The sequence below is a fragment of the Hermetia illucens genome, chromosome 2 (genome assembly GCF_905115235.1).
Source record: "Hermetia illucens chromosome 2, iHerIll2.2.curated.20191125, whole genome shotgun sequence".
Lineage (NCBI taxonomy): Eukaryota > Metazoa > Arthropoda > Insecta > Diptera > Stratiomyidae > Hermetia > Hermetia illucens.
Window position 1 is genome coordinate 147618111 of NC_051850.1, and position 13863 is coordinate 147631973.

Below are 13863 nucleotides of genomic sequence, written 5' to 3' on the forward strand. Positions count from 1 at the left end.
AAATGTACAACCCCCTGTTGCATGCATGGGGAGCTCCCCTTTAAACGTTACGTAAATTTATGTCACTATCTGTATGCGTGAGATTTCATAGTTCCCATCTATTCGAATCCGAATCTGAATTTCGCCCAGATCGGTTTAGTTGCTTTGGAGAAAAGTGCGTGTGGCAGATAGACAGACAAGACCTTAAAAAATGAACTCATTTTGGAGAATCAAAACAGAACAAGAAAAATACATGAGATTTTTGAGACCCTCCCCAAAATTTTTAACTCCAAAACAGACCTTCAGCAAAACTTCTTCTAAATAGCATCATAAAAAGTTCATATACCATCTACAACTAAAATTGAATGAAGAGAATATTAGCAGGGAAGAAGCATCGAATAAGTTTGCTCTCGGTCGTGGAAGAATAGCAGAATAGCAGAAAGAAAGAAGAAAAGAAAAACGTGAAATCCCTTTCGAGTTCGACAATAAATGTAGAACTCCCATTGTGGACAGCCGGACCTAGGACTTAACTTTAACCCCCCTTATTCATCTACTTTTGCGCACTTATGCGTTTCTCCTTCCTTTCAAGAAAAGGACTAACGATGTTCGCGAGGAATTTAAGTCAATCTAGTTTGCTCTGCTTAAAGTTCAACAGTTGGGGGGAGACCAATATTATTCCAGTCTGGGACAGCCTTACGCTGCCGAAGCATATTTCCAACCGAACGCCCGCCTCAACCAATTTCCTCCTTCAGACAACGAAGAAAAAGCATCTTTGGTAAACGGAACGCGAACATTTATTTTTCCATTAAATTAAAATAAAATCCAAACTTCTCTCTGATAAAAAATAGAAATGTTTGGTGAAGTTAAAGAAAAAAAATTCGGATTTTAATGAAATTTGCCACTTTATAAAAATGCTGCTGCGGATCTTGTTAAATATTCTCCCGTGTTTGATTTTGACTGGAAAAGAACTTAGCTTCGAGAATGGTCAGCCGTAATTCCTCGTTCCCTTTCTGCACTTCTAATCTCTTTTTGCCTTGAAGATAAAAAGTAGCATCGAAAGATAAGAAAAAAATCAATTTCACTTACTTAAATGAAAGACAGTTCCCAAAAGCTCGGATGGCATAATTTTTGAGCCTTTGCGGCAAAGGACCGTAAAAAGAGAGAGAGAGACTTATGGAAGACACACAATCATTTCATAATAAGAATAAAATGATACTTTATCTAACATCTTCACATTTTTTAATTTTCAAAATCAATAATACAAAGTTAACAGCACATGGGAAACTTTCACATGAATTAAATGACAGAATGTTACCGCAGATTATGTCGTAGAAGATCAAATCTTGAATCGGAAATAATCGAGGGACTCACAAGCCCGCATCAAGTTCGGATAGGCTGTTAAGATCCTGCTGGACATCATTTAAAAATAATTATTTTGATTTTATTTTCTGACAATTTTATTTAAAACCCTCTCATCTTTTAAATCCCCCAAAATGATAAAATTTTATTTTAATTTTGATATGGTAATTCTCTAGAATTCCAAAATGATCATTAGCTTTTCTTGTTGTGGTTTTACCTAGACCTGATCATGGTTGGAAGCCCGAAAATAGAGATAGTTTTCAGGACAAGCTTTCTGAAGTTTTTAAAATAGTTTTTAAAATTTGAAACTAAAATAGACCTGCATCACTTGTTAGTAATTGACACAGAAAAGCGAACACTACACACATTTAATAGGTTATCAAGTACTAGTGACATCAAGATTGTTTGTTCTAAAGATTACTTACATATGCCCTGAGCTCAGGGGACTTTCTTTATTTGTTTTGTAATATGATGGCTGGGTTTAAGTCTTACTATTGTATATCTGCTAGCATTTAATTTAAGACACTCCATTATTGTCATGATTTCATCTCAAAACGCCGTATTATTAGCGCTAATGGCTTATACACTTTCAACAATTTAAGTGCCTTTTCTCCTGACTGATCGCTCATATGCTTATTTTTCTATTATGGCCAGAAACTCTAATTGTATTTAGAGGTTTAAAAATATTTGAATATTATTATAGGAAAAAGGACCTGGTTATGGAGCTGGAACGTTATCGACTTTCGATTTTTAGTTCCTTTTGTTTACACGTATTTCTTGCTTCTCACTTTATAAAAATTTTCTCCCTAAACCAGACAATACAAGGGTTAACACGCCAGTCAGTCGTTGATATCCTGTGGACCATTATTCCGACGCTTGCAAACAACTATAAGTGTATATCATAATGTGTGCACACACTTCAAAAGGGTTGTGCTGATAGTGACGTCGTCCCGACAGCAGTGATGAGAGGATAAATGAGGTGAATTAGCCTGGAATCCTGTGTACCTTTTTGTGGTGTGATATTGTATGGGCCACGAAAAAGGATTCTTGTCTAGCTTCTTTTAATGGCTCGTGTTGCTGTGCAAACACACTGAAGCGCTTGAACACTAAAGACCCATTAGATGCTACCTCTTCATTCATGTGGGTAAGACGAGCAGGAGTGAAACACTTGAGGAGAATACCAATGTTGGTTTGTTGCTGTTAAGAGTTTGGATAAGTTGAGGAAAACACAAAAAGACAATGCGGAGATGGGGTGATTATTGGGATAATATCATTGATAGTATCTGGTAAGGGTTTGGGGAAATGAATGAATGATTGCTGCTTAGTGGATTGTTAATGAAATTTTTGAAGGCAACTGTCCTGATTTTTGATAGAGGAGAGGGGGAATGTTGACAGTAGAATATACATGTATGTAGGATTCAGGCAAGAAATAGAAGCTTCTAGAAAGTTTGAACAAAAACTTGAGTTTTGAGAGACGAAGCATGATATATTCGTTTACAAGGTTAAATAACTTATTTCACACTGTATTTGAGGAGGACCCAAAAAAAAGAAATCTCCTATAAAACACGTATGTTTTCAAATAAGACTTTAATTTGTTTGAAAGCATCTTTTAAATTTGCCGGAGCTTGAGGTTTTCCTTTTGAATCCTTTTTAAGGAGTATAGTAGATTGGCGAATACTGGGAGTCAAGTGCATAGGAGCGTTATTACGATGCACCAAAGACTCTCCTAAATTCTATATAAATGGAAGTTTTCGCCCCTACCCATTAAATAGAAAAAGTCCGCATCGAACTAGACGACTTCTGTTGATTGACTTCTGTCTTACTTTTTCTTGGTGGTATAGTTTGCCATGTCTTTGTTGAAAAAATTTTGGTCATCATCTAATGCATCCTTCATTTCAAGAATGACCTGAACGTGACGGTACTTTTGATCCCCAGTAAGAAGTCGTGGCATGTTATTCTTCGTATACCTCAACCATTTGTCAAAATGCGCTAGGTTGAGCTCCAGGACAATCTATCGAACTTCGTTTATGAGGTTATGTATTTAGAAGGTGTTCACGGTTCGAACAGTTGAAGGACGACCGGACTAAAGCTGATATCTATTATAATAACCATGCTCTATGACAAAAAATTGTTATCAGGTTGAGTTGCTTGGTAAGATAACCCATGAGAGATCCTACTCTAATATAATATAATATTAGTGGTATCATCAGTTACACAAGCATACGATGCCCAAGCCTTTCGTCAAGATTTTCGCTACACGGTTATTTGAAATTAACTGAAAATTTAGGGGGTCGGTTTAGACCAGATATAGTGCACCATACACGGTTAAATATGAATTGTGATTCAGAGAAATTATAATCTAAAGATCACACCGGGGATTGAGCAAAGGGGTGGTAAATAAATGTTCTGAGGCTCAGAGTTGCGCCTCTCAAATGTATTTCCTTTTTTTGTACTAACAATCAGAAAGCAATATCTCCTAGGGTCAGCTGTGGTTCTGGTTTAAGTAATCGCATTATGACAGCTCAAAGGCTCTTTTTGCATGGTTAAGCCGTCTACTTTTTTTTAATTTTATTAGAACAGGTGTTTATCTTGGTTTTATTTTGTTTAGGGCCTCTCGGATTCTCCAATTGAGAAAGATAAGCAACCGTGTGTTGACACAGTACATCTGTGGATTTGACGTCTTTCTCTATACGGTCGAATTTCTTTGAGTTCTTGGGGTAGCTCTGTCCTCGTGCTTGACTATAGTCAAATCGGTTACTCAATATTCAAAGTCATTACAATAGTGAACAATGCGGTGCTCGAAACTGAAATCCTCTAGCGACTGAGATAGCTGGTCCAAAAAAATGGCTTTTTCCGTTGTGGAGTTTAGGTTCCTTAAGTGATGGGCTTTTGAGGAGTCTCCGGAAATACGGGCCTTAATGGCTATACGTTGAGAGGTATTTCCGGTCCGAGCTTCTTTCAAGTGTCTTTTCCTGCTTTTTGAGATTGTCAGTTGTTTTATTATTTGTAACATGATCCAATCGTTTTTATTTGCCGGCAGACGAGATGAATGTGTTTTATCTGTTACAGAAATTATTGAGACAGTCGACAGTAGCTGCACCTTTTCCGTTTCTAATGGTGAATCCTTAATTCAATTGCGATTCTTTTAATGTTAAACTATTTTATTTTGAATGTTGACTACGTTTAACTCGTTCCATTGTTGTTTTACCTTGTGGCACACCAGCTTCTGTTGCGTCTGCTGCAAAAATTTTGGGTTGGAGCGGTTGTAATTGGTTAGTACCACAGCAGAAGAATCTAGTAATTTTTCTGAAAGAGAAAATTCTTTCCAGCTTCTCTACTTTTACCATCAGATTGAATGAATGCAAAATAATTTGAACTAGTAGATGCCAAGGCTGGATGGGAGCCCTTTAAGCTGTGTTTCTTTGCCACCTTAAACTGAAGTAAGGTGAGGTCGGGGATCAATCAATTACAGGTATCCTTCCATCTTCCGATTGTGATATTCGGGTTCCTAAGTGCTTGGCCTCATGCGCGCGGTTGTGTGTCTTTAATTCCACATGGTTCCGTGTTTTTTTCGGTTAAATTTAGACATATATGGCAGGGATGGAACTGTCCAAAGACCAAGATGGAATTTGCCGAGCCTGACTGGCAAAGAGTGATGCTAGCGCGTGTCGACGGGGGACTCTTTAGTGCAGTTGAGCTTTGGCACTGCTGGGATTTGTATGGTCTTTTTGATCGTCCTCAATATAAAGAGTCATCACAATGCGCTAACCATGTTCTGTAGTGTCGCACTTAGGATTGAGTGGGTTTGCTCGGCTGTGTTCATCGAATCCCAGATGTGAAATACAGTTTTTCCTTTGTGGTGCACAAAATTTGATAAGAAAATTGGGAAACTAAAAAAAGTGGCTGCCAAGAATACATTGGACTCGGGAACTCTAGAGACTTCGTAGAGATATTTATGCTGCATTATCAAAAAAAGTGGACTAACACCTTGTAGGTGGTATGGTGTTGGTAGAGTGACTCTCCACTACAAACGTATCCTTTTGGTGAATCAAGTCCTGGCGGCAGAATAACATCATCTAAATAGCAAGCAAAAATTTTTTTTCTCTTGAAGAAAGAAAGCAATGCGAAATAAGGTCATACGTTTCAAGACATACTATTACCAAGAAAAGAAAAACTCTCTCATTATCATCATCATCATCGGATCGGATTTTATCCACAACCGGACGTTTATGGTAACGCTCATAGATTTCGTCGTTATGTAGGCTACGGAATCGTCCATCCTCATGTAAGGGGCCAAAAATTCTTCGAAGGATTCTTCTCTCGAACGCGGCCAAGAGTTCGCAATTTTTCTTGCTAAGAACCCAAGTCTCCGGGGAATACATGAGGACTGGCAAGATCATTGTCTTGTACAGTAAGAGCTTTGACCCTATGGTGAGACGTTTCGAGCGGAACAGTTTTTGTAAGCTGAAATAGGCTCTGTTGGCTGACAACAACCGTACGCGGATTTCATCGTTGTTGTTATCGGTTGTGATTTTCAACCCTAAATAGGAGAAGGTGCGATCTAGGCCTAACTTAATAATGAACTCCACCATTGTGATTTTGCGCCGATGACCACTAGTTCAAAATCAATTGAGCACCATCTATTTGTCCATCGATTTCCGCAGGGAGGAAATCTGATCTATTACTGATTTATTTCGAGTGAAACCTCTCTGGTATGGGTTGATGTTGCGATGTTCAGATAGCGATACCTTTATAAGTGAGTGGTCTCTTCTTTTTCATGCATGGGGTAGTCATTAGGCATGGACTTACTGTCCCAAAGCTTGAGCAAAATTTGACGAACTGTTCGATGATCATCCAACCATCCATATTCATCCAATTTAGCAGTAATTCCTTTAATTCCTGGGGGATGAATTGCACCGATCATTTTCTCCTGGTGATGACAACATTTGTCCACAGTCTTCAGTTGGCGGGACCTGTTTGACATACCTTCTTATTACTGATTTAACATATTGGCACCCACTTAGTGACGGAACGGACCACTTGGGAAGCAACTTCCTTCCTCTTTTGTAGTTCTAGGACTCCTCTTTTTTGAGTTAAACCCAAGTTTTCAAAAAAGAATGAGGCAACTCATCAGATGCTGCCTCACCTCTGCCCTGCCGCGGATGAGGCAGCGTCTGATAAGTTGCCTCTGCCCTGGACGAAATCGTCAGTCAACTTTTTGTTCTTACATTGGTAAAACTTATGCATCTGGTGTGGTTACTCGCTCCATTCCTCGAGCTCATCTGTTGCATTCTTTGGGCTTCTTTTTTCTATTTGTAAAGTCGTATCTCACTTCGATATTCTTTCGTTCCATTGCCAGCTTATAATCATCATCGAACTAGTCGGTCTGACTTTATTGTGACTGAGGCCAAATGTGTTTGTGACCGAACCAATGATAACGTTCTTTAGGTGATTGTAACGTTCATTGGTCGATGTTTCACCTCCAGGGCATCTGATAGGTGTGATGCTTGGTGATGTTTGAATCGTCCTCCGGAATGGTAATGTGATATTACACTTTACATTACATACATCATCTACATACATTACATTATGTATACATACATCATCTACAAATCTCTAACTCCGTCCCTACTTGGCTGTTAACATCTCCAATTATGATTTTCATTTCTTACCTGGGCAGACTTTGAGGGTTCATTCCATTGCTTCGTGGGAGATATCCTTCTCTGAATCTGCCGCCTCCTCTTTACGGACATGAACGCTAATGAGGCTTATGTTTCGAAATTAGCTTTGCAAGCCTAGAATGGATTCGTTTGCGTTTGCAAAACCGATAATAGTAGCTTTAATTTTGTGGATAGCTAGGAAACCTTCTCCTAGCACATGGCTGACTGGATGGCCGCTAAAATGTATGCGTGTAGCCCCTCTTTCAGAGGAAATCGGTCCCTTTCTAGTGCATCCATTGCGACGCAGTGACATTAGCTAGGATAGGGTATTGCAGGTTAGTCAAAATTTAACGACTGCCAGCCCCAAAAAAAGGTTTTTAAGATTTAAGGTCTTACACTTAAGTGTCACGGAATATGGAAAACTATGATATGAATCGCAATTGAGTGTTGCCTAATGTTAGCCCCGAGCATTTATTTTTTAGATGCAGATATTCAATTAGCAACATGTGATCCAAAATTGTTTTCCAATATTCTAATTTTCACCGGAAACATTCAACTACAATACCCGAAATCCAGGACAATATCTGAAAAATATCAATTCGCATCCTATTTCCAGCTTCCAATGTTTCGCCACTATTTATTTTAGTTCACTTCAGATTTTTTCATTTTCATGTCGCAATTTTCCCTTGTATCATTTTATTTTGATTATTATATTATAGAAAACGGTAGACATATGCCAACATTCGTTTTTGTTGATCATCGAACATGAAACGAACATCCTATTTATCCAGGATGAAACAACATTCGAGCTTGCATGCCCTGCTGCTCAGCTGGGGGTGGAAGGATGATGATGATGAAAGCAGGGATATTAATGCTGTGTGGAGCAAAATCAATTCCCATATATATAATCTTTTTTATTAAATGGTCGGAACGAAAATGAATTTATCAGGACATGTAATTGAAAAGTATATTTTTTCCTCTCGATGTTTTCGGTTGTATACATTGGGCCCACTGTGGATGTTGTGTTCGAAATGAAAGGATATATAAAATATTTTTTCTGGCCATTTTGTAGTATTTTTATGAATTTCCGATTTCTCTCAATTTTTTTGCACATATGACGAATGTCAATCTTGTTTGGAGACATTTTACATGGGGGACGGGAAAGGAGAGCTTCAAGCTGCAGAAATGACTTGTTTGGTAACTGTAATGATTTATTGACTAACATTCCAATTAATTCACATAATAAAAATTCCAAGCACATCCCTGACAATCTCAATCAAAGCGAATTCATAGATAGAACACAAAAAAGCAACCCTTAAGGCAATCACTGGGCTCAAATAAAATCCCATTACTGGATCGTTAGAAATCATTTGTAGGCGTTTTAATGGGATTCACATCATTAGGGGTGAGACTAAGGGCCACAAATCACATTTAACGTTTGTCGGCAGAGACATAAAGTTTTGGGATGAAAATGTAGATTTATGTCTGCGAATTGTCTGAATAGATAAATTTGAATTTAGATATTGTGATATGGAAATTTGTGACTGTGTGGAGTATAGTACACGGATTAGCTAAAGGAATTGCTTGAAGACTTTCGTATTTTAGGGAATTAGTTTTATTATGAGGATAGTGGGGTATTCTGAATTCATAATTAACTGAAAAGATAGCCAGGACGACGTCCCTAAGATGACTACAATCCTTCTTTTTGATTTTTGATTAAGTGTGCAGATATTCACTAAAAATAGACACACCAAAGCAATGACGAAGAGAATCACATTTCTACAACTTACGATGAGTAAATCATAAGTTTGAGCTGCTAGAACTTTGTTATTAATAGTAAGATTTACACGAAAGTTTTCAGTATGATACGCTGTATTATTCTTTAGGCAATCACAATAGACTTAAGGGTGTCTTCTGATCAATTTCGTAAATTTGGTAATATACTATTTGGAAGTTTGAGTAGATATCGGAATATGATGTATTTTAAGGCGTTGATTTCGTATAGAATTTTCAGACTTTTGGATTTGGTGCTTTTCGAAAATGAGTCCCGTCTAATTTTAGGTTCGTAATTTTTAAACCCTTATTTGTCTATTTTGCAACAGATGTAAAAGCTAAGATCTTCTTGTGAAGGTACTAAATGAGGAATTTCACGTGAAACCCTACACGAATATATGCGTTTTTTCCCCCCCCCCCTCCTCTAAACTCCACGCAAATTCATGCATATTGCTCTATATGTGAGATTCAGAGTCCCCATATGTCTACCAAATTTCAATTCATAAAAGACCAGGAAGAAAACTCTGTATTAGACACAAAATGGAAATAACATGGATCAAATAAGTTCTTTTCAGACCAATTATCGGTGGTCCTTGTACCCTAAACAAGCACTTTTGTGGGACAATTCACTTGTGCATGAATAGCACAGCAGAGAGGATGATTTGTTAAGATTAGATATATATTAGAAGATTTAAGAGGGAGCTAATTTATGCCGAAGAAGGATCAGGAAAAACTTGGTCCCACTGCACTCAATGATCGGGGCCATGGAGATGGCGTTCAAAATCGTCTTTAGAGACTCGCGCTTGCCAAATTATTGGAAAAAGACAATGATACCGCGGTGGAAGCCATAGAAGGGCTTCTTAAAGAGAAATAATCAGGCCTACCAAAAACCAGCCCTGGTTGGAGTATTGTCAGAACATCTACACTATCAGTGAGGGTTGATTATGAGCTAGGAACATTGGAGCCGTATTTGTGTTAATAAGTCGGAGGACTCTTGTACGAAATTTTCTGGTGAGCCATTAGAGCTGCTAGGCGCGCTTCTCCTCATGCAAAGATAACTGAGGAGGTTATGCGGCCCATTCCTTTTTGAATTTAGAATCGATATTCACCGAGGATAAAATCTGCTGGGCTGGCGGCTTTCCCGTATTTAAATCTCTAGGTCCAGAGGGCTCCAGGAGCAGTAACAAAAGGTTGACCTATAGAAATTCATCAGAATTGTATTTAATTCAGATATATACCGCACCCCTGGAATTACCCGGGTAGTTTTCTTAACAAAAATTGGCAAGTACGGTCAAGACGTCATGAAGGATTTTTGGTCAATCGGTCTTATATTCTCGCTTCCTAAACATTCACGTAAGGTAATCCTCTCCAAAGCTCAGCCCGCCTACTTCAAGACAAATCCATACAAACCTTTCCCCATAGAAACATCATACCTTAGATCATTTTTCTGGATATAAAGACTTTTCAAAGCTAATTCTAACCAGAATAGGATAGAACATAGAGGGCTGTCCTTTGCAATGGTAAGTGCCAGAGCACCAGAGAGTTGTACCATCCTGGGGTCACCTTCTACTCGCAGGCCTGATCAACAGGCTATCTTCCAAGTCAGATTGGATAATCATGGTTCTTGGATCATCAGCATCATGAAACCATGATAATCCAATCTGAAGTGGAAGGCAGCCACTTGATCAGGCCTGTGAAAAGAGGGACGCCTCAGGGTGGTGCAACCTCTATGGTGGTCTGGTTAATAGGAGAAAGTTGAAGGTAAGGGCGCATTTCGACAACTTGGTGGTACTGATGTCAGGGATATTTTTCTCTGTTATCGGCGAGATTATGGAGGGAGCGTTAGGAAAGATGTGCCTGAGGGTTGCAAGATGCGAACTCAGTAAAAATCCAACCAAATCGAAGTTGGTGTTATTTGTTATAAAGCCAAGGATGCCTGAATTCCACATCCAATATTGGCATATTTTTCTCCGTTAAGTATCAAGTATCTGGGTACGAAATTTGGACTAGATACAAAGGTTCAATAAAAGGGTTTTGAGGCAACTCAGATGCAATGTTTCGTAAATGATGATTTGTTTAATATATATAGATACGACCTTGAAGTTTTAGTCAGTAACGTGTTTGTAGCATGATTTGGCAGACAATAGTTAAAAGAATGTCCAGGAAATTTCAAAAGGTAAGGTTTCAGTGTCGCAGGCCAAATTTTTAGTTGTTACTAGGGTCGGCTACATTAAGTGTTCAGTTGAAACTTTTTTGAAAAAAATCCCTGAAACTTGGTCCAGCAACCAAAAAATAGGACCATGAGCTATAAAGAGATTTTCGTACTTGATGGTTCATTTTTGAAGAGGAGCCCCATTTTCTACAAGGATTGTACGACGAAGACTGCAAGAGTGTGGGATGGGTGGGCTAGAAAACGAATTCGACCGCTCAAATGAAACGAAAATGCCTTGCATGGGCAAATGAGCATAAAATGTGGACTATTGATGATTAGAAGAATGTGATCATCTTAGATGAATCGAAGTTCAGCTTCTCTCGCTCTGATGAAATGCAATATATTTTTCGAACATGAAGGCATCCAGTCAACAGAATGATTTGGGGTTGGTTGGACGATTGGATATGTTTGAAAAGACGATCAAGGCTGTTCATTGCAAAAAAATTCTGATAGTAAATCTGGTACCTGTCTTCGGAGACCATTACCGAAAATGCAGCTTTCCTTTACAGGTAAAGAATTACGTATACGAATTCAGAGTTTCATGTTTGTCAGGTTGGGGGAAAAGCCGACTAATTTGAAAAATTTGGGAAAATAACCGAAAAGGTTTAGTCCTAAGGCTTTTCACCAAAAGTTTTGGTTAAATTAGTCAATTCAGTGCACGTCCAGCTGATGAAAGTTGAAGTTCTGTACAGTGGCATGTGAAAGATGAAAAGGATCCCCCCGCAAGGGCGTGGCGACGGAAAACTTCAGTGGAGTTTCAGTATTTACGGACTCGGTGACGTCGCTAGTGGTAATTAAATTTCGGGAGCAACTTGTTCTTTTCTTCAGTGCCGGGTGTATACTGGTGGATGTGAATAAAAATTGGAACACATCAGCCAGTATATACACAGTACTGAAGAACGGGGCAGGTTGTTCCCAAAATATCGATATATGCCGAATAAAAAATTACTACTAGCGACGCAGACGGTGTTGTTTTTAGCTTCTAAAAACTTTTTTGTTAGAAGTAGCGCGAGCACGCATTGATTATTACTCGGTTAATTTCGTACACTTCTTAGATTTTTGGGAAAACTCTTCCATCTCTGTACATCGTAGCCAATCAGAAGCGCTTAAATCAATATGACATCACAGATTCTTGGCTGGATTCTTAAATATGGTCAAATATTTCGATTGTAATACGAAGTAATTCAAGTTTTTCAATTTGCTCACATTTTATTGGCGGCGAGTCTTGAATTGACGATTAAGAAAACCTATGTAGCCTACTAAGAAGTGGGGAAATGAGTTCTCCGGCCGGGGATGGTTTTTTGGAACTACATAGCCGCTGTTCATCTCATTCCATGGTTGGGACATGGTCCGACCCCCAAGTGAAACATAGACACTCCGGCCAAGAAAACAAAAACAGTGTAGAGACACGCTGAACCGTCTGAGCAATATGCTCAATTTCTTCAATTTCTTCTGGGTTCCCGATCAGGCCCATGGATTGGCCAGGCAGAGTTCTATTGCTGAGAGTCTCTCGGTGGGTGCAGTCTGTGTACTTGTGGTGACTGTGAAGGGAAGGATATACCACTTGACAGCTGCTGGCTCCTAAACGCGAAGACACAAGAAAGGATCTCACTCCGTTAAGAAAGCTTTTGAGTCGGAGCGCGTATATGATTATAAAAGATTAAACTGGATTTCATGCCGCCAGACTCGGCATATCCTACAACTCGCATTGTTGAAATTGCGGAGAAAAAGGAGAAACCATTATACATTTCCTTTGCGATTGCCCACCTCTAGCTCTACTTGGTAACCTCAAAGAGATCTCGGGGATAGGGTGGAGAATTTGCAATCATTGGCGGATACTACAAGCTAGCTCTTCAGTCTACAAGTGGTAATAATTGTCATTCTAGTAGAGCGCTGTACTCACCTTAACGCTCGGCTTAGCTTGTCGTAGTTCATATTTGGTTTAGATTTGCGTTCTCCCCATCTCCTGGCTACTTCATCTGGATCTGTTAATTTGAATTCGCCATTGGTGCCTTCCCATGTTATGCAACCAGCATTACTCGAATCGCTGAGGAGCTCTAGAAGAAACTGCCACAATTGTATTTGTCCGGAACCTAGAAAAGAAACAGACAAATTATTATCAATTTTCTCTCATTACACACCAGGTTTTTCTAAGTTCTAAGTAATTTAAAAAAAAATTTGGGGCTTCTATTGATGTTAGACACGTAACTTATCCCCGATTGATTTAATTAAAATCGATATCTATTCCACTTTTAATTCATCACTTGCCCTACATCTGAATCCTATTTTGATGCAGACGCTGCGGATATCCTCCCTCCTCGATTGTACTATGTTTTCCTCGATCCCAGCCATCTGACCGCAGTGAATTAATTCATTGGAATTTCTAAACACTTAATTTTATCGGCCACCAACCGTATACAAATTTCCGAAAACCACAAAACCGTAAAATGTTTCCTTCCAAATTCTTTTTTGATTACAGACTTTCGCCCACTCAATGGCGGACACCAATGGCGTCTATCGAAAAGCCAATCGAAATTAACTGTGACTAATAACCATTTATTTACGAAAAAAGCCATAGAGCGAATAAAAAACGTAGCGAAAACACAAAAGAATTGTAGAATCAGTGTAAGGACTAGACGTAGGAAGGACGATCAGGTTGGACGATGGATAAGCTTCTGTACAGGAGGTGGTCGCTTTGTAAGAAGGGCCTAATCGAGACGTTGCATGCAATCCGGTAATAAGTCTTAAAGTCATGCTCTTCAAGGCTAGAGGATAAGAATTTCGAAATGAAACCTTCGAGAGAGAAATATTATGGCTGATTTCGTATAAAGTTTGGCTACAAGACGATTGTATCTAATGCGATGAAAGCGGTACAAATTT

At 38.9% G+C, this 13863-nt stretch overlaps 1 protein-coding gene across 7 annotated transcripts in view; it reads right to left on the reverse strand.

Annotated features, from left to right (window-relative positions):
* The window catches only part of LOC119650257 (DNA-binding protein D-ETS-3), a 204446-nt gene that overhangs the window by 19809 nt on the left and 170774 nt on the right, over positions 1–13863 (reverse strand). For all 7 annotated transcript variants that reach the window (XM_038052856.1, XM_038052855.1, XM_038052858.1 and 4 more), the window contains one exon: positions 12887–13076. In XM_038052856.1, the coding sequence (XP_037908784.1) occupies positions 12887–13076 (190 nt within the window). The remainder of the gene's footprint in view (positions 1–12886; positions 13077–13863) is intronic.